At 43.3% G+C, this 19,770-nt stretch overlaps 2 protein-coding genes across 2 annotated transcripts in view; one reads left to right on the forward strand and one right to left on the reverse strand.

Annotated features, from left to right (window-relative positions):
• ttyh3b (tweety family member 3b) overlaps nt 1-7,290 on the forward strand; it is a 29,179-nt gene extending 21,889 nt beyond the window's left edge. Inside the window, exons 13-15 of the mRNA XM_084931892.1 lie at nt 1,198-1,371; nt 2,803-2,878; nt 4,318-7,290. Coding sequence (XP_084788018.1) covers nt 1,198-1,371; nt 2,803-2,878; nt 4,318-4,452 — 385 coding nt within the window. The 3' untranslated portion in view covers nt 4,453-7,290. The remainder of the gene's footprint in view (nt 1-1,197; nt 1,372-2,802; nt 2,879-4,317) is intronic.
• Nucleotides 7,291-9,508: 2,218 nt separating this feature from the next.
• Nucleotides 9,509-19,386, reverse strand: LOC146385903 (beta-1,3-N-acetylglucosaminyltransferase lunatic fringe-like). The gene is made up of 8 exons (XM_084931895.1): nt 18,856-19,386; nt 14,978-15,026; nt 14,494-14,596; nt 14,258-14,411; nt 13,225-13,310; nt 12,953-13,112; nt 12,644-12,729; nt 9,509-11,385 (listed from the first exon to the last, which is right to left on the reverse strand). The coding sequence occupies exons 1-8, from the start codon at nt 19,219-19,221 to the stop codon at nt 11,319-11,321; spliced, it is 1,071 nt and encodes a 356-aa protein (XP_084788021.1). The 5' UTR covers nt 19,222-19,386; the 3' UTR covers nt 9,509-11,318.
• Between the last annotated feature and the right edge of the window lie 384 nt (nt 19,387-19,770).

Genomic DNA, 19,770 nt, shown 5'->3' on the forward strand with positions numbered 1-19,770 from the left:
GAGACAGGTAGACTCCGGTGAAGGATTTGAATATTGAATACAGCTGTGCCATTAGTTTTTTTCTTTTGCTTCCTTGTACACTTGCTGTTTGCGGGCATAAATCGCCATGAATCGCAGTGTATGACCCAACAGGTATGAAACATAATCTCTCAGAACAACTACTCACTGGGTCTCTTGCCTGTAAAGACTGACTGTGTGGCAAACTCCATTTTGGTTTAATGAGTAACACGTCTCCATCTGGTGGCCAGTTGGGGCAACAACACCTGTCGCTTATTGTCTCTGTTAACACAGGGCTTAGGCTAATTTATTCATCATACAGCTTCCTGCCTCTTTACCTTAATTAAAACTCTTTCAGTCTGATGATATATTCTTAGCATATGGACAGCTGATATAGAGTTGCAAAAAAAAAATCACTGGAAAAAAAGAACCGTAGAACCTACACGTACACATGCATTACTGTGACTGACCTCACTTAACAGAATCCAGTGCTTTTCTGCAGCTGCATCCAACTTCCAAATCAGCACGTATCTTATCTGATGCCTCATTTTGTTACGTTGCTGGCTGTTTTACATTTTTGACCATTTTTTTTTTTGTCTGAAAATGGTTTGCCCAAACCAGCCATATTATCTTTTTTTTCCTGATGTTTTTGCTTTAATTTCATGGAGCACACAGAGATGCATGAATTATATAAAAGGACATTCTTGAAATCGGACACTGTTTGAACAATGCGACCTGTTAATAGAAGGAGCAAACTCTCTCAGCCAAAACAGTGGATGACTGCATGAAGAAAATGACATGCATGTTTCTACCGAAGACATGGAATACAGAAGGGTTTGCTACTTTATTACAGTTGATGATTACTTAACAACACATAGCAATAAAGGGAAATAAAAGTGTCCACTCTGGACCTCACTGCACTTGTGGTGGGTCTGTTTAGTAGATGAATGCTGCCCAATGTTCCTTTTCTTCTTGTTCAGCTGCTTTGGGGCCGGAGGGCGTAGCCTTACCCAGATTTTAATATCGGGGAACTCCTGATAGTACAAGTACACCTTCCCCCTTCTCCTAACCTCCTCTTCAACCACTTGTTTACACTCTGTTGTCTCTCTCGGATCTCCCTCTCCCTGTACCTTTCCCTCCCTCCCCCCCTCTTATTCATCATGCCCTTTCGTGCCTGGCCCTTACCCCGACCAATTGAAGGATGGATGAGGAAGACGGAGAGGACGAGTCGGGCGCCTCACGTGGCGGGGTGCACGATAACCTGTACCGCGTTCACATGCCCAGTCTCTACAGCTGTGGCTCCAGCTACGGTAGCGAAGCTAGCCTGCCCGCTACAGCCCACACTGTCAGCAATGCCCCCGTCACTGAATACATGTGAGTTAGCACCCACCGCTAGCTAGAGGCTAGCAGGATCATACACTGCCTGCCAATAGGTAGCTGATGCTTGCCCCCCCCCCACACCATGTGATCTAGGCTAGAAGTGCAGCAGTGCTTACTGCTTGTGGTAATGATAAGTTAGAAAAGCTGTTAAATAGTTTTTTAAAATATGTATGGCTTGCATGTCGACTGCAACACACTGTCAGCGATATTTGTTACTCAGTGAGTTAGTACTTATCATCTTTGAGATGCTAAAAGAAAAACAGCTGCTTGCTGTATAAAAAAAAATTCAGCTTTGCACTCGCATAGTTTAAGTTAATAATTGCACCATGCTTGCTGTTGGCACAGGACTGAATTGCTTGTTCATAATAGGAAGTAGAGAAGATAAGTAAGCATATATCTCTGCACAATTAATAAATAAAATGCAGTGTTTGCTACAAAGGGAAGAGTGATGGTTTTCAAGCCACAAAGAAACCAGAAAGTAAGACATGTGCTAATTTGAGGTTTTTGGACCATCGAAGGACCACATTCACCAACCCTGTATGAGACTATATTCCAAAGCATACCACAGGGTTTGGTTTGAGCTTTTCCTGAAAGTTAGATGGGAAGTCTCATCCAGTCATTACTTTCCTTTTTGCCATAGCTAAGCTGTCATTGCATAGGTACACAGTCTCATATGGTAGTTGAATCTGTTGAATATAACAAGCTCCAGATTGTCATCAATCCTGGAAAATAAGTTTAAATAAAAATAAGTTTCGCAGTAATGCGAATCATACGTTTACAGTTAGATGAACAAAGCATGCAAATCCATCGTTGTTAAACACAGTACACTAAAAAACCCTAAAAACTGAGTGTCGCATGAGCGCTGGCTGGCTTTGATTATATCGAGCTAAATAGAAAAAATGTACAAGTGCAGCTTATCCATGCCGGGGTTGTGGGTTTCTGTACCCACAGTGTCCGTTTGCAGTAATAGAATAAACAGTCTCCTCAGCATTTAGCTCCCTAATAAATTTTGCTTGCACAGGACATTTACAGCCTGTTATTAAGTTAAAAAATATTCTGTTGAATCCTTTAATAGTTGAAATGTTGGCCTGAAAAAACGATTGCTGCAGAGTTCTTTTAAATGTGGGCCTGAGGCTAATCTCCAGTGGCTATCCATGATGATAACAGTCCTATTTCACTGAGTCCCATTGTGAGGTTCAGTATTTTGCCTTTGTTCTGAAAGTATGTTAATTATGTTAGACTGTGGCCGAGGTGTTTTAAGCCCCTGTAGTACCAAGCTTACGTCCTACGTTGGCAATAATTATTGAGGTAATTTTTCAGAGGCCATATGTCAGAGTCATTGTGTTTCAGCGATGAGCAGATCTGCACATCATGAGCTCAGCGGCAGGGTGACGACATGCAGTAACCTCTTATTCTATAATGCAGGAGCCAGAACGCAAACTTTCAGAACCCTCGGTGTGAGAACACCCCCCTGATTGGCAGGGAGTCCCCTCCACCCTCTGTAAGTGCACACTTTCTAGAACACATTCTCCCACAGCTATCTTCCAATAGCCACAGTGCTGCTGGGACACATTTCAAATCCCACACAGTTGGCATATTATTCATTTAAGCGTAACGAGCAAAGAACGGTGTAAATTATTCACTATTTCAGATGTTTCATAGCGCGCTATGTGTGGATATTGGAAGGTAGCGCCACCCACCCACCCCAAATCCCTAAAACACTGCAAGTGTCCTCCGTGCTCACGCTAGACCGTGATCACAGATCGCCTTCATGTAGGTCATTTTGGCAGCCTGGGAAAACTGGAAGCTTGAAAAAGAAGCCTGTCGTTATAGTAAGATCTGCACTTGCATCAAAAGAAGGGGGCAGACTGTTTTGATAAGCGCAACTGCCGGGTCATGTTTGGCTAAAGTTGTCTTCTATTTCTGATGTAAAACGTCTGGTTGGCGCTGGGTGATGTGCAGACCACATAGATTTTTTTTTTCTCCTCAAAGACTTTTTTTTTTTCAACCTCGAACCTTTTTTTTTGTAAGAAATGAAATGCTGACTGTTATGGCTTTTAAAAAAGTGCTGCTGGGCCTGTAGTTGTGGATTTCGTTCCATGCAGTATCACCTGTACACTTCTACATTACAATACTGTGGAGTGACAGCATTTATTGAACAAATCTGGTGTTATTACTTCAGGGCTCGGGTTGCATTCCTCGCTCGGTGCAACCTGACCCCGAACCCTTGCGGGTCAGAGCTCATATAGCTTATATTGCAATTCTAGCAAAACTTGAGCCCAAGCCTCTTAAAAGTTCCCGCTCCTCCTTCCCTCCCCTGTTCCCACACCGTGTCTATGTGTGCATCTTCTGGTCGAGGTGTATGTGTCCTGTGTTTCCCCCTCACCCTTCACCATTGCACAGCCACAGGAGCACTTATTCCCCCACCTCCACTGTTGAAACGTAGCAGCCAGCAAAACGGCCCGCCGCTCGCCACTCTTAAGACAGGGCCGATGGCTGGGCCGCCGTCCTGTGCACAGCTGCTCTTCTGTCTTCTGCAGCGATGTGGAAACCGCAGACCTCCGACTGTAACTACCTCGGTGCTCCCGAGAGACCACTAACTCATACCAGGCTAACCTACTACATCAGAAGTAGAGCAACTAACTACGAATGAACCACATCTGCTAATTTACAATAACATCATCCTGACCTAATCAGCTGTTACACAATGAATAACTGTTGTAATCAAACCCCGGCTGTCCAAATGACTGGTCACAGTATTTCAGCTGTACGTGTGTGTTTGTGTTTGCCTTTCATATCGATCTATCTACAAGCATTAATCTTTGTTTGTCCGTGGTTTCCTTGTCTTCTTTTCATCCTTTTCTCCTTTCTCGTCATTTCCCACTCTCGTCCCTTTCTGCTTCTTCTTCTCTTCTTTTTGTGTATCCCCCGTCTCTTCAGTACACCTCCAGTATGAGAGCGAAATACCTGGCGACCAACCGACCAGACCAGAACCGACGCTCCGTTCCTAACGACCAACTGGATCCCGCTAGCCGGCCTCACCCCGCTGCCAGACCACAGTCCTCAGTCCACTAAGAAAGCACTTCAGCCACAACACTGCCTGAATCCAGTTCTCACAGCCAACAGCAAGATCCAACACGGCCCACAGCACCAGAGCTGGGTGCTTTTTTTTTCCAGTTCTTTTTCCAGGTCCACTGAATTTAACCAACACTGACCGGTTCATCAGCAGAACTCATCAACTGGATACCACAGCACATGACTGCACTTTTAAAGCTCAACTTCTACTTCTTTCCTACATAAAACCAACATAACTGAAAAGGCAGAAGAGCACATCGTAGAAGATCAATGCTTCTGCTTCTCTTCTTTATGGACACACACACACAAACACGCCCAAGCTGCTTGATCCACCACTGCTGTGGTGGCTCAGCCCTCATAACCACAATGCACGGACCACAAAAGCCACAGTTTCTTCCTCCCAACTTGCATCTGTCCACTGCCGTCCAGTGAAGGCATCCACACTGCTGTCACTGCTCAACCGCCCCTGACACACTCACACACAGGCAAGCACACACACACACACACACACTGTACAGAGCTGTAAATAGTGACCATGTGCTTTATTCTGAGTTCATGAAAAGTAGACTGTTGAATCCTTTACTGGTAACGTGGTGTGCTGTGTGTTTATCATGGAAATGTTTGCTGTATCTCTCATACAAACACACACACACACACACACGTAGGAAGATAGTCTAACCAAACACTCATTTGTGTAAATAATAAGCCAGTGAATCAGAAAGCCATGCTTAGATGAACTGTACCACCAGATCCCCATTCTCTCTTTAGCTTAACATTGTCGTCTAAGACTTGAATTGTAAGCTCAAAAAAAAGAAAGAAAAAAAAGTGTGCCCGCGTGTCTTTTCCATACTTGTTAACGTGCGCATACGTTTCAGTTACGAGCCAGTAACCCTGTTGTGAAATGACTGCTTTTGAACTTTGGGAAAACGGAGTCTGAGACAACGGACATACGGAGGCTCAAACCTGTGCCAAAAAACTGAATAATTCAATGAGGGATGCCTGATTCTGCCCTCATTTCCTACTGCCTCCAGATATCTCGAGAAAGGACGGGGAAAAAAGAAACCTCACACGGAATCTTTTCCCTCCGTCTGTCAACGATAAGGGAAGAGGAGAGACATTTGGAAAAGGGAAGGAGTGGACCGATAGTTGCAACTACACATTTGCCAGGTGCTATGTAAAGCGGTCGAGAATCCGGACTGAGGAGGGACAGAAATGTTTTTGTTACTTTTAATGCTTTTTTTCCTTTTCTTTTTTTTTAAATTCAGGGATTTGTTAAAGAAAAGCAGAGCGGCTTTCCGTGATTACTAAATGTAAATTGTGTCCCGAAGCCAGAAAAACTCCATTCCTGATTGAAAAAGATGTTACATCAAAGTTTGTTTTTATCATAAGCTGACATTGATGCTGTGATACTGTGACCAACTGTAGTATTCTGTTTCTTCCTGTGCTTTTATTTTGGTGACCTCAGATTTAACCTTTTAGCGCAGATATTGAATCTTTTATTTTCTTTCTTTCTTTTTCTACCCACAAGCACAAATTCTCTTCAAGGTGACTTTGTGAGATGGAGAAGTAAAACTCACTGCCTGGGTCACTGCCAGTGGCTTTTTTTCCTCCCACTCTGTGTACAGTGTATAAAAAAATCCAAACACAGTAGTCGTGAACCCGCGTGTGTGTGACATCACTGCGACGTGATTGGCCGTTGCTCTATGTCACTGTTACTCTGTGTGAGTAGTGATTAAGTGACTGGCAAAGCAAGCAAAGGCTGGCCTATCTAGCCTGAGTCATTCCTACACTGACGTTGCACACACGTTAACGGACACACATACACACTTTGTGCTTTACTGACACACACCTTCCATACATACTGCAGTATTCTTTAAAGCCCATCTTTCCCTACTTTTATCCTGTTTACATTCATATCTAGAGCGATAGTAGCAGCACGCCCCTCTCCACCATGCTGATAACCCCCGTGCATTATGGGTGATGTAGTAGGTAGTAAGCGAATTAAAGAGAAACCCCCAATTCTGTAGTCGGCCACCCTGAACTCCCGTACGCTGTTGCACCACCCGATCCTGTACAGCATTTTAATACTGTCTTATTAATCGATGACCACTTCTCGTATTAGCGAGACAATCTTACATGTGTGATTTTACTAGGAAGGAAACGTCCATGTTATGGTAACAATGCTACCTATGGTCTAGTACTTTTACAATGTTTTATTGCACCATGGATGCAAACAGTGTTACGATCTGTGGGACTAGTCACTGATTAATGGCCTTTCATAATGTTTTTAAACTCTTACAGCACTCTTCATATCACGACATGTCTTCTTCTTCTTCTTTTTTCTTTTTTTAAGTGTTTCGCTGTCTTGTAAAAACCAGACTTTAAAGATAAAATAATAGCTAGCTGTTTTGTAGGAGAATAAAGGCAAGAGCAGCGTTTTTCCTCTCTTATTAATGGTGAATGACTCTCTGTCTTGCAACTGTTTTAATAAGACTATTACAGTGTCGTCCGCGCACCTGACGCAGTGCTGCGTTTGAAGTTCTGTGCCAGTGCTGTCTGTGATTTGACTGCTCTGGTACAGTATGTCGTGACGGGTGGGAAGAGCCCAGTAAGAGTCAGTAACCAGTGGGTGCTTCTCCGTGTGGTAATTACAGGACTTCAAATGCACGACTGTTCAGATGTGACAGACAAACAATGTTTTCTATGGCTGTTTTTATTTTCTGATGGTTTAACTAAGATATTAATGATATACATGTCAAAACTGTGGTAATGATATCATTCAGCCTGGAATAAATGTTTTAAAAAAAGAAATTAAAGCAACTTTAACGTACTGATGAAGACCGTTGCGTCTGTTTTTTTTTTTTCTTATCACCCTGTTCCCTGAAGGTTTTACCAGGTTTAACACAGATTTAACAAGGTGCTGGAAACATTGACATGACAACATTACACAGTTGCTGCAAATTTCTCTGCTGCACATCCAGGATGGAAATCTCCTGTTCCACCACATCGTAAAGCTGCTCTACTGGACTGAGACTGCTGACTGCGGAGGCCATTTGAGTGCAGTGAACTTGTCCTTATGTGCGAGAAAACATTTTGAGATCATGTGAGCTTTGTGATGTGGGTTGCTTTCATGTTTCTTTCACACTAAATGTCTCAACTTCCTGTTCTTATCTGACAGGAGTGGTGTGGTCTTCTGCCGATGCAGAGATGCTCTTCTGCATACCTGGTTATTTGCGTTACTGTTGCTATTATCAGCTCAAAGCTTTAGCCATTCTCCTCTGCCCTCTGGCATTAACCAGGCGTTTCCACCCAGAGAAATACCACTCACTGAATATTTTCTATCATTAGGACCATTCTTAATAAACCCTACAGATGGTTGTTTGGGAAAACTCAAATCGATCATCAGTTTCTGAAATTCTCAAAGCAGTCCATCTGCTACATTCAAAGTCACTTAAATCACCTTTCTTCCCCATCCCAAGTTTGAACAATCTTAGTGCCTTTATGGATTGATTTGCTGTCATTTCCTTGACTGATTAGACGTTCGCACTGACGACCAGCTGAACAAGTTTATCTAATAAAGTGGCGGATGAGCGTCTTTACTGTAAGCTGATATTGCAAATGTTTCAAAAGTGCTGGAATCTCTTCAGTGACACTGAAATATTGGTTTTACAGCCATTTAATTTTGCAGACTCCATCATTTCATTATTGATGTGATGCTATTTACCAGCATCTTCTCCTGCATCATCAAAATGAATACCAGTACAAATCACATCAAGAGGAAAATAAAAGCGACTGGACCGATGTTAATGAAAAGAGAGAGCTACTTCCATTAATCTTGACAGTGTAGATATTACAATAATGAGTGCAGCTGATGCGAAGCTTTAATCTCTATAGAGCTACATTTGCATGGGGAATGATTTGTTTTGTCGCTCTATGACCTCTAGATTCTTACAGATTAAGAGCAGCAGTTTTTACTGATGATTAATGAAACCTAGGAGAATAGTATAAGATACATTTAGCCTCCTATATTAATAAACAGCAAGTTTACACCTCAATAAGAGGACTGTCATGGCCACGTCTCCACCTAGTGGTTGATAGAGAGTTTTCAGACTTGTGCGCAGAAGTAGCCTCAAGCACGATTCATGCATTCATGAGACTCCAGATGATGCAGATTACTTTGAGCAAGAAGCAGAGACTCTAACAATATCATTGCTAAATTTACAAGTTCATTGTTTTAAGAGAAGTGGCACTGAGAATCTACCATCCATAATAAAATATGCCATGTACAGTTTAGACTTACATACCAAACACGCCGCAGGTTTAATGCTTAGACAAAATTCATGAGGACAAAACTTTCGGCTTACTTTTTATTTTGCAATAATATCTGGATTCTGGATTAAATAAAGGGAATGATTACTTAATAAGCAGCGCAATTTAATTTGTAATTGCGTTGTTTAAAATTTAATCTTGAGAAAGACAAATGATTTTGGATCTCACAGGCTTGATGGTGGAGCTAAAACCTACAGTGTTAGGCGGATAAAAAGGCGTCTGACCTTGAAAAGCAGCGCAGTTACACATACAGCCAGCAGGTGTCGCTGTCCACTCAGATGAGTGTGAAAGCCCAAAGTGATTTTTATTCACTGGCTAAGTTTTTGTCACGGTCAACACAGCCTGACACCGGTGGGTTCACAGCGGGAGAGAGGTCACACACACACGGCCTGCCAATCTTTTGGTTCTGCCTTTATCTCTTTCAGGCCCTTCTGCATGGCTTGGTCAGATAAGAGGACTGTTAGTGTGAATGTGTGAGGGAAATGTCAGAGGGTTATGAGTGCGGAGGAGAGGTCCCGCCAGACAGAAACCCACAGATTCATGAACAAGTAAAAAGGTGAAAGGTCAAAGTGCATTTTTCTTCGTAGCTCAGACTTCTTCAAACAAACGGCAGATATCTTTTCATGTAAGAAGTGTGAGAGTATTTGCATGTGCAATTTTTATCACTCCAACTTGTTTGTGATTGGAGAATTCGACAATAAGCAATTGAGTAAAGAGAACAAACAGCTGATTGATAAAACACTTTTATTATAACCATACAGTCCAGATACTGGAGAGAGCCTTTCTGCTTCAGGAGCAACAGTTATCATATATACATTCACGTGGGGAGGGGCGGGGGTGGACTTTTATTAATTGCACAAACTTCCTTCAACACACAGAAAGACATCAGGACGACTCAACATGAGTCAATGCTCAAAAACAAAAACATTTTAGAAGCAGTGCAGTCATGTTCCTTCCATTTGCATCAATAACAACCTTTACAAAGAAGTTTTTGTAAAGGACAGTTTGACATTTTGGGGAATCTGATTGTTTTCTTGGAGAATTAAATGAGAATACTGACATTACATCATACGACAGAGTAGCCAGGAACAAACAAGAGAAGAAAGTCATTTCCCCAAAATGTCAGACTGCTCCTTTTAGTCTTTTAATCAAATGACAAATTGCAAAAATAAGAGTAAAACGTGAAGTTCTAAAATATATACACCCAAGAATGGGGTTTATATTGAACACTGATGGAAAAAAACAAAAACAAACAAACAAACAAAAAAAACAAAACAAAAAAAAACCAAAAAAAAAACAAAAAAAACCCCACATTGCTTTAACACTATGGACATGTTTTTTTTCCTTCATGATGGGGAAATACAGTCATATACATTCAAGAGATTTTTTACAGCAGAGAAAGAAGAGAGGATGCTCAAAGGAAAGCAGGACAGGCTGCACTATGCAGCAGTTTAGATCCAAGTGGGGCCAATTCTATAAAAGTTCTAATGGAGCGGCGCTACTGGTACTGAGCATCTCTCTACATTCAGACTGTGTCATATCTTGCACACAAACTCCAGATAACACTGGTGAAATCAGATCGACACATTGTCCAAATTTGCCCTTTCTCGTGTAGCACGCAGCAGGAGAAAATCCGCCTCAGAGCGTGCAGAAGGCAGCACACATGACTCATCGTGACTTCAATAGACTAATACCTGCTCGACATTCTTCCACAAGCGCAATCACACATCACGCAGACTCTCGTGTTCGTGAACCGGCATGCTAAGGATCAGCCGATCTGACTGCAGCTTCCCTGGGTTATGTCGGCAAAAGTTCAGGCCTTGAGGTGCGTGCCTGAATCATCGCTCCAGGCCTGATAAACTTGAAACTAAAATATCTGAGAGTTTGCTATGAGTAAGCTGGCGTTGGCATTCCCTGTTCTCAGAGGATGAATGCGATGTTATGATCATAAAATGTGTTATAAATCCATGTAGTCAGACCAACATACAGACTTTAAACAGCCCTGCTTGCAGGAGAAAAGCATCTTTGACTTTGACATTTTGAAGGCCTTTTGCATTATTGCAGAGTCAGATAAATAAAATTCATACTGTCGGGGTCAGCATTGCGAGTAAGAAGGCACAATAAGCCGTCAGTTAGCACAGCTTAGCAAAAAAAAAAAAAAAAAAAAAAAAAAGTAAAAAGATGGAATCTGTCCAAAGACAGCAACACTTTCCTCTCAGCGCCTGGAAATAACAGTCTACATTTGATCATGTAAGTTAAAAAAAAAAAAAAAAAAGAAGAAAAAAGCTACATATTAAAAAAAATAAATGTCAATCTCCATCAGTTTTCCACGTAAAAGACACATGACTTTTACACACTGGGTCAGAGTTCAAGTGTCCTAAAAAGCTTGTCTTCTAGTTGAGTTGTAGAGGCAAACACAAATCTCCCAACTGCCTCGAGACATTCTCCGGAGTCGGGAGCGGCGGGACTCGGCAGATATTTACGTTTTCTCCCCCATCAGTCCATCCCTTCCTCCCTCTTTTGTCTCTAGATGGGTGTTAAAGTCGCCAGGGGCCGGGGCACCAAGGAGTGTCTGGGTACAGCAGACAATGGACAGACCTAAATCTGAGAGAGAGGAGGGAAATGAGTGTGACAATGCCTGGAAGCTGCCAACTGGGGATTTCAAAATAAGGCCGTGGAGACCACACACACACACACACACACACACGACAAAGCCAGGAAACTTGTAGTAGTAAAACATGCACCACAAGTGCTTACATAAAGCTTACTACACATGTATGAAAACTATATTTGAAAGCAGACTGCCAAAGCAGCTGTGGGACTACGATGAAGAGATTTAAAAAAAATAAAAGAATAAAATAAAGAATAAAATAAACTACTGCAGGCTTTACTGATTTTCTATTCCCCTCCATTAGCCGCCAGTGGCTCACAGCGAGCTTATCTCATTACCTCCCACCATCTAGGCACACTGCCATCAGCGCCTGCTAACACAGTAGATAAATAAAGAGAATTACCTCAATTCAATACACAACAATATAATTACTGGCCAAAGAGCCAAGAGAGGGGGGGAAAAGAAGGGAAGGAATCCCCTTAATGTGAGGAAGCGTGTTCTCCAGCCTTTTGTTTTGCTTTGCTTGGATGTGCTATGGTCCTTGAACTGTAAATAATCACAGTGAAGGTGACCTTTTGTCTTTTTACTGACCATTTTGTAGTCACTATTTTAGAGATCAAACAATTACACCGTTGTGTCCTGTGCTCAACATTACATAAGGAAACAAACTAAACTGCCAACACCGTTGAGTCACCAATCACCTCCAGGGCCAAGTGTAAAGTATGGTAGAGGGGGATTATGGTGTGGGGTTGTTTTTCAGGAGTTGGGCTTGGCCAAGCCTTTCCAGTGAAAGGAACTCTTAATGCTTCAATATACCAAGAGATTTTTGGATAATTTCGTGCTCCCAACTTTGTGGGAACCGTTTGGGGATGACCCCTTCCTGTTCCAACATGACTGCACACTACACAAAGCAAGGTCCATAAAGATGTGGATGAGTGAGGTTGGTGTGGAAGAACTTGACTGGCCTGCACAGAGTTCTGACCTTAACCTGATAAAACACTTCTGGGATAAAATGGATGCGAGCCAGGCCTCATCCAACATCAGCATCTGACCTCACAAATGAGATTCTGGAAGAATGATCAAAGATTCCCATAAACGCACTCTTATGCTTTGTGGAAAGTTTTCCCAGAAGAGTTGAAGCTGTTAATATGATGTGCTGACATAATAATCCCTCATGTACGTGTGTGTGAGAAGGCAGACAAGCGAATGTTTTTGACAACATACGGTCACACGTTGACACAGAAAATTTACCTGGTGGGATCTTCTTCTATAGTAAACGGGCCTTTCACGTTAACAGTGTTCCTGCTGTTGTCCACTGTGCCATAGCTGAGTGTGACCTGATGGGAGGACGACATATGAGGCTTGTTAGTTTTTTGTCTGTGAGCAAAAGCCACCAAGGCAAAGTTTGTGAAACTGAGCAAAAGGGAGAGATCCTCAAATTCTGATGCAGATCTTAATCACGCTCTTTAAAACTGTGATTGGTCTTTGTGCAAGATGTCTCCTCATCTGCCCTTTTCGTTTCTTTGGCGTCACAATGAGTCTTTGTGTGGACGTGTGTACCTGGTTGTGTATGTCTGACACCAGTCCCAGATTCTCCAGGTGGGAGTGAAACAGCCCTGAGCGGATGAGGCTCACGCCGAGCAGCGCCTCCACGATGTAACCAACCGTGCAGTCATCGGGGAGGCGGATGTGCTCAGCTGTGGTCATGAAAGTGCCATCGCTAGAACAGAGAAGGAAAGAATCAGTAAATGAGACCTGCAGCTGAAACGGTGCCAAGAAAATAAATAATAAAAAAAAAAAAAAAATGTAATTCATCTTAAGTGAGGGCTTACCTTGCCCAAGGTTTCATCTTCAGGGAGAGGCCACGGCTCAGACAGAACCCCGCTCCTCCGGTGGCAAACCAGAAACGCACTTGCTTCTACACACACACACACAGCATGAATATAAATGGACTGTCCACTTCCTCTCTTATTAATTCATTCATTTTCCACTTTGTTTTGTTGTGCAGCGTCCACAAATCTGTTTTGCAAATTTCTGCATGTCGATAAACAATCTCAGGACCATTGTGTGATAATCAATTGTTTCAGCTTCATGTTTTTATTCTAGAGTAGCTTTGCGTGTCCCAGTGTCTGAAACAAGCTGTTGTTGCTGCCTTCCAACTAACTTTAAACCAGCTTTATTCTTATTGGTTGCCCCTCTCAAACTGGAAGGGGAAGGGGCTGCTGTACGGTGGCCCTGATCAGTCAAACACTTACAACACCAGCAAATAGGCAAGATAAAAGCTAACAAACCCCCACAAAACACAACTGAAGTGTTTTTGGGGAGACGATAACATGAGAACAGCTGGGGAAGTGACAAGCTAACAGTATCCGGCTAATTACAAACATATTGACACTATTATATGAATCATGCAATTAAAAAAAAAATAACCCCCACCCCCACACACAGTATCTTTTTCTCCCTGAAAACACTGATGAATCCTCCACCTTAAGCGTGTCTCAGTGTGACCCTTCCCATGTTTTGGTTTCTGTCACTTCCGCAGCTGTTCCATCACGTTACTGCGAGATCGTTTTTTCTACTTCTTTTGTGTTTCATTCAACTCCTGCTGTGTTTAGTGCGCTTTTGCAGCATTTTTCTATTTGCCCGGTGTTTTCTTATGTTACAGTCTGTTTGACCTCTCGGGGCCACCGTACTCCCGTCCGTCTGTGACGTCAAAGAGAGCCAGGAGTAGAACGAAAGAAAAAATGTGAGAGAAGAAGGTACAAAAAGGTGCAAGGCTGCATAGTTACAAACCTAAAACATTCAATATTTAAATTTTAAGGTAAAACTGTTCTAGACAAAAAAAACAAAATCGTGCCAAATTACCATTTCGTCAGTGCCGGGCCTCTCCGTGGCCTCTATCGGTCGCTCGAGGCTGGGCCGCCCAATGTAAACGTCCTGTGTGTGGCTGTACTGAGATAAGAGTTTCAGCAGGGAGCCTGTGTTCAGGTAGTTATCATCATCAACGTGACAGAACCACCTGCGACATAACAATGCTGTGGGTTAGTAAACTCTGTGTATGTGGGTGTGTGGTGCACAGTGTGGTGTGGGTTGCGCCTTACTTCTTCCCAGAGCTGATAAAAGCGTCATACTCCAGAGACATTTTACAGGACAGCGCCTGACGATTGTGTGCCTGCGAGCAGTTGGTGTTGATCAGGTGAGCTCCTGATGATCAATAAGAAGCAGAAATCAATGATCAAGGCAGCCTCGACTTAAGCAGTGGAGCTGTTTAAGTATTGGATTTCATTATATCCTGACTGCTTCAAAACACCTTTATAAAAACACCCCAATTACACATTTCTGCACTGTGTAATACAATGAGAAGAATAACTGATTGAAAGTTGAACAATTCCATGAGTAAGAGGAGGAAAGGCCTGTTGATTAAACTGAAGTGACTTCCTGCACTTTGTGGAAACATTACTGCCCAGTCAGCAGCCTGGTCCCTGATTTCCTGCCTCGCACACTGTAGATAAGACTGCAGCTACTCAGCAAAACTGCTGTGTGTGTTTGTGTGCGTGTGCAAATATGTGTGTGTGTGTCTCTCACCTATTCTTTTCCTCAGCTTCTCATCCTCTCCATCAGTGAACACATATGTCTGTGGAACAAAGAAAAAAAAAAACCCCACAAACATGACGGTGGTCATATTATTTCAGTAATCTTTCCCGAGTAGCACAGAAAGAAAAACAGCAACCACGCAGGTGATGACTGCATCAGCATTTCACAGATCATATTTGTGATTTCAGGCGAGACTCGTCCCGTTTCCACGAAGCAGCAGTAAGCAGCGCCGACGCTGTGCTGACTGAGCGCCAGGCCAAAGGTAAGCCTCCCGTCTATCAGCAGTGCAGCAGCTGGCTTCGACCCCCTCGCTGCGCATCTGTGTGAGCGTTAATGTGGTGAGTGACAGGGTTGAGGGTCACTGTGCACTCAGGAAGCTGTGCAGACCTCGTAACCCTCCACAGGAAGTAAAAAAAACAAAACAAACATACACGTCTCTAAATAGTCTGTTGTTTTGGCTTTTTTTGTTCCAGGACAATGTGTTTGAAATGAAACAATCGCAGGTATAATGTGCTCACTGTTGGGAGTAATTCTGAATCCGTTTATAGGTCCTGGGGGGGTAAAGAGTTGTCATATTTAGTCCCCACTAATGTTCAGGGGTAGAAGTAATGATGTGATCCCCTGCTGAATTTGTAAGTGAGCAAACTTACAAATTCAGCAGGGGATCACATCATTAGTTCCCCCATTGTAGGATGATGCAGCAGGCCGTTTAGACCCGGTATCTGATGATCTTACATCCTGTCAGCTCAGTCCAGCATAAAAGCAGTTAAAGTGTTAAAGAGCCAACTGATGGAAAAAACTGAAACCCCCCAGAAAGAAAAACAAGGGCGTATAGAGCTAAACGCTAACACCTAAATGTTAAATTGCTTGTTGTGCTATTATGTTAAAGCTAAATACAGACTGTGGGTCTGAAAATGGACATTCTTTCTCACGGCCAGCAGGGGGCGACTCTATTGAATAGAAGTCCATGAAAATCACCCAATTTCTCAATATCAAATTTAGGGTAAACAAGTGTGGCAAGTGCAAGTAGCTAATACATAAGGTCATCACTGTACTTGGCAGACAGTTTGTTTCAGGAATCTCAGATTGAGTGGATTTAATCTGTCTCTCCGTTTTTCTTTCATTGTTGCTCATAAAGAGAATTCTTTATGGTTCGTTTATGACTTTATTGTCTATGTTCGAGTGAGGCGTTAGAAAGTTAACATCTGAAGTCCCCAAAACTCTTACATAGAACAAAAAGATTCTACTGCATTTCGATGGTAAGAGGACAAAGAGCTGCAGCGAAATCATTTAGCAGCTAAAGATAATTTAAATGCTGTTAGTGCTACGGCTGTCCTTGAAGTCTACAGAACTTCTCCACAAAAGTTGCCAAGAAGTTTCTTGCTCTGCCAGCGGACAGATGAATACTTGATGCGAGAGGATGCTGCGGTCCAGACCTGGCAGCAGGGCAGATGTCCAAAGCCTGCTACGACCTCCAGCCACAAACTGAATGCAAAGGACTTCCTAGGACACTAAATAGCAAAACCCATCATAGCACTGCGTTGTGTCCCCTCCAAAAATCTATCATGTACTGCACACTTTTTTCATTTGACAAAATAAATTCAAGTCTTTGCATCTTATAGGCTCTTTGTTTCCAGGCTCTTTCCTTGTTCTTGAGTCAGTTTATTCCCTCCTGACATGCAGCATGAATATATCAATAAATCTTTGCTTTAAGTACTACGTGATCAAGAGAGTAAACGTGACTGACCTCAAAAAAAACAAAAACACAACACTCCAGCCAGCTGTGAGATTCTGTCAGTCTTTTTTTCCACTCTGAGCCTCTTAAGCCCCCAGAGTCAGCTTCTGCATCAGAACGCCTGCGTAAGAGTGTGTTCTATGACAAACCAGTGCACGCCTGAGCCAGTCTAAGAAGGCAGCAGCACGGGGGGAGGAGGAGAAAATGTGGACCTTTTTTGCTTTTTGGGAGGTGGGGGTAGGTTGCCAGGAGTTGGGCTGGCAACCCAGGGAAAAAAAAAAGCAGCAAAAGCCAGTCTGTGTGTGTGTGTGGTGGAGTGCGCGTGCGTTTATCCTCGTGATCAGACACGTTTGTAACTTCCCATGAGAAATCCTTCGAGTTCCCAGGGCACGTGTGCGTTTGTGAAGATCTGACTGTGTGCGTTTCCATTACTCAGCAACCTTACAGTACAGAGGTGTGTCTGGGAAACAGGTAGGGTTACAAACACCTGACTGTGAGAGCTAATGCACGATTATGCCCCACACGCACACGCCGATTTCCTTCCACATAAACTGTATTTACATGTCAACAGTCTGGGTGTAACACTGAACTCGAATGAGCTTCATCCCCTCAAACACTGAGGTTTAAATGGAAATCAGAATGACCGCCGCACGAGCCGCAGTCACGTCTGCCTTTGATTACGAGCTTTGAAGCTGCTGGGTGCACTCAACCGCTGGCCCATGTGTTTTATAGCAAGGGATTCATCCTTGACTCACTCACCACCGCACCTCAGACCAAAAAGCTGTCTGCTCATCCCGTTTGATCTTAAATATTTATCTGTGAGGCACTGAAATTCCTCCTGTACCAGCCTCTCCCTAAAACTCCAGCACTTCTAAATCCTCATCACAGGACTAACGTTTAAAAAGGAAACTGTAGTGATCGGCCAATTCATTAATGACTCATTTGGAAGAAAGTTGAAAAATATTTTGTAGTCGTTTTCTTTTTTTAAATAGACACAATTACAAAAAATCTGAAGACTTATTTTTTTCAGAACATGAAAATGATTAGTTGATGATTAGCCCTGTGCACACAGTCTGAGTGAAAACATTTATAGCACAAGAGACAAAAACCATCTTGTTTGGGCAGCTTGAGGTTAAAATTCAGCTGCAAGCACAGTTTCATGTTGAATCCTGATGATAATTTGAAATAATTCATCTCAGAAGACTTTTAAAAAATCTGCAAAGTAAGCTGTCTTCCTCCCCTTAAGCCCCGACCATCAAGGCAGAATGTGGAGGTTTCTTCCTGTTAAAAATGGGAGTTTTTCCTTCCCAGGGTCGCCAAAGTACTTGCTTATAGGGGATCGTCTCACTGTTGGTGTTTGTTCTGTTTTCTCTCTATTACTGTAAGATTTTTTACCTTACAAAGTAAGGCGAGGCAGCTGTTGTTGTGATTTGGTGCTATATAAATAAAATCGATAAGACTGATACCATGCCCAGCTCTTTCATGTTAATGTTATCGCAGAGATTAAGAAAAAAAAATGATCTGAATTGGCTCATGTCATTAGGCCTGCCTGTACCTGTATCGTGTCAACACATTAGCAGCAGTGTGATCAGCCTGTTTGCCCTCTGATCTCCATCTCATACATTACAAAAGGACCCATCTCCGTTTTACAGCTCCCTGCCTGGAGCATCAAAGAGCCGTGAGTGCGGTTCAGGGCAGGACTGATAATCTGGGTTACAGGGGCATTTCCCCGGTGGGCCGAATGTAAAGGATTCATGTAAAATGAATGACTACTTTGACCATGAGCAACTACTAATAACTAAAGCTTGGCTTTTAATTGTCACGTGCTGTGTGGGCCGCCTAGACCCAAATTTCCAGGGCCATGCTATTTTGTCCCAGTCCAGCCTGACCCGGACTCACACAAAGACTTTGGGATGTAAATGGCAATCGCAGCCTTCAGTGTATGAAACCTTTAGGACACGCCTTCCCCAATTGTGCCTTTAGTGAGTTGACCTGAAACTAAAGGGTGCTAGAAACACAAGTACACAGACTACCGAAGGGCTGAAACCGAAGTGCTTAAAAACCAAATCCTGTGCGTCATGATGTGAAGAGAAGCTGGCCCGTTTCTGAGTAACAGGTGGGCCATCAAACTTACCTGTGGCATGTTCCTGGAGATCCAGGTGTCCAAAAGAAGCTCCAGTCTCTGCCGGTGATACCTGCCGGTGGTTTTCACCGCTATGAACAGATCAGCCAGGGAGAGACGCTCCACCGGACCGGTTGGATCGCTGCTCCGCGGGGGGCCGCTCACCGCTCTTCTCTCCCGGGTCAGTTTGCTGAAATATGCTGAGAAAACTTTTCCGCTCGTACCCGCGGCTGGAAGCTCCTCCGGGACTCTGCAGCTTGGGTGTCCGCCAGTCACTACCAGCATCCCGGTCACCAGCAGACAGGTGACCGCGGCAGCAGCAGCGCGAGGTCCCGCGGAGCCGAGGAGGCCTTTTGATACCCACACAGGTTTCCACATCGTGGCTGCGTGGACGCTTTTAGAGTGAGAAAGTTTCTGAGAGCGCTTGTCTCCGGATTACAGCATTTCCACTGTAGTACACAAATCACGGCCGTCCCGCGTGTCTCCTTCAGTGGATGACCTCCCACTGAGTGGCTTGCAGCTGTGTTTAACACAGAAGTTATCCACCAGTGGGCGGGACTGTTTTAGGTCCGGTTTGCATCCAGTGGCAGATTTGAGCGTTTATTGTGGGCGGAGATCCAGCAAAGAAGCAGGGAAAGTCCGCTGCTGCACTTTAAAGGGACAGCTCACCCCAGCGTCCAATATACATAGTTTTCCATTGGCCTGTACGTATGTGTATACAGGGGTGAACTGTCTCTTTAAAAGACAAACTTTCTCAAGTTCCCTATAAATCTTTTGGGACTTTGTCTTGAATAAAGATGCAACCAGTGTGATCAGCTGCAGAAGAAAAACAACTCATGTAAACCCCCCCCCCCCAATCATTTACAGGAACAATATCCCTGCTCCAAATATTTCATTAAATGTATTTTTTAATTTTATTGGCCATTT

Source organism: Perissodus microlepis, chromosome 6, assembly GCF_051167445.1.
Source record: "Perissodus microlepis isolate ML-2025 ecotype Zambia chromosome 6, ASM5116744v1, whole genome shotgun sequence".
Classification (NCBI taxonomy): Eukaryota; Metazoa; Chordata; class Actinopteri; order Cichliformes; family Cichlidae; genus Perissodus; species Perissodus microlepis.

Bases quoted from the DNA above. Each gene is read 5' to 3' on its own strand.
- LOC146385903 (XM_084931895.1), bottom strand. From the start codon at position 19,221: ATGTGGAAACCTGTGTGGGTATCAAAAGGCCTCCTCGGCTCCGCGGGA. The intron at 14,597-14,977 runs GTGAGAGACACA...ATTGATCATCAG, and splicing joins GAAGCTGAGGAAAAGAATAG to GAGCTCACCTGATCAACACC. The intron at 13,311-14,257 runs GTAATTTGGCAC...GTGTGTGTGTAG, and splicing joins GGCCCGGCACTGACGAAATG to AAGCAAGTGCGTTTCTGGTT.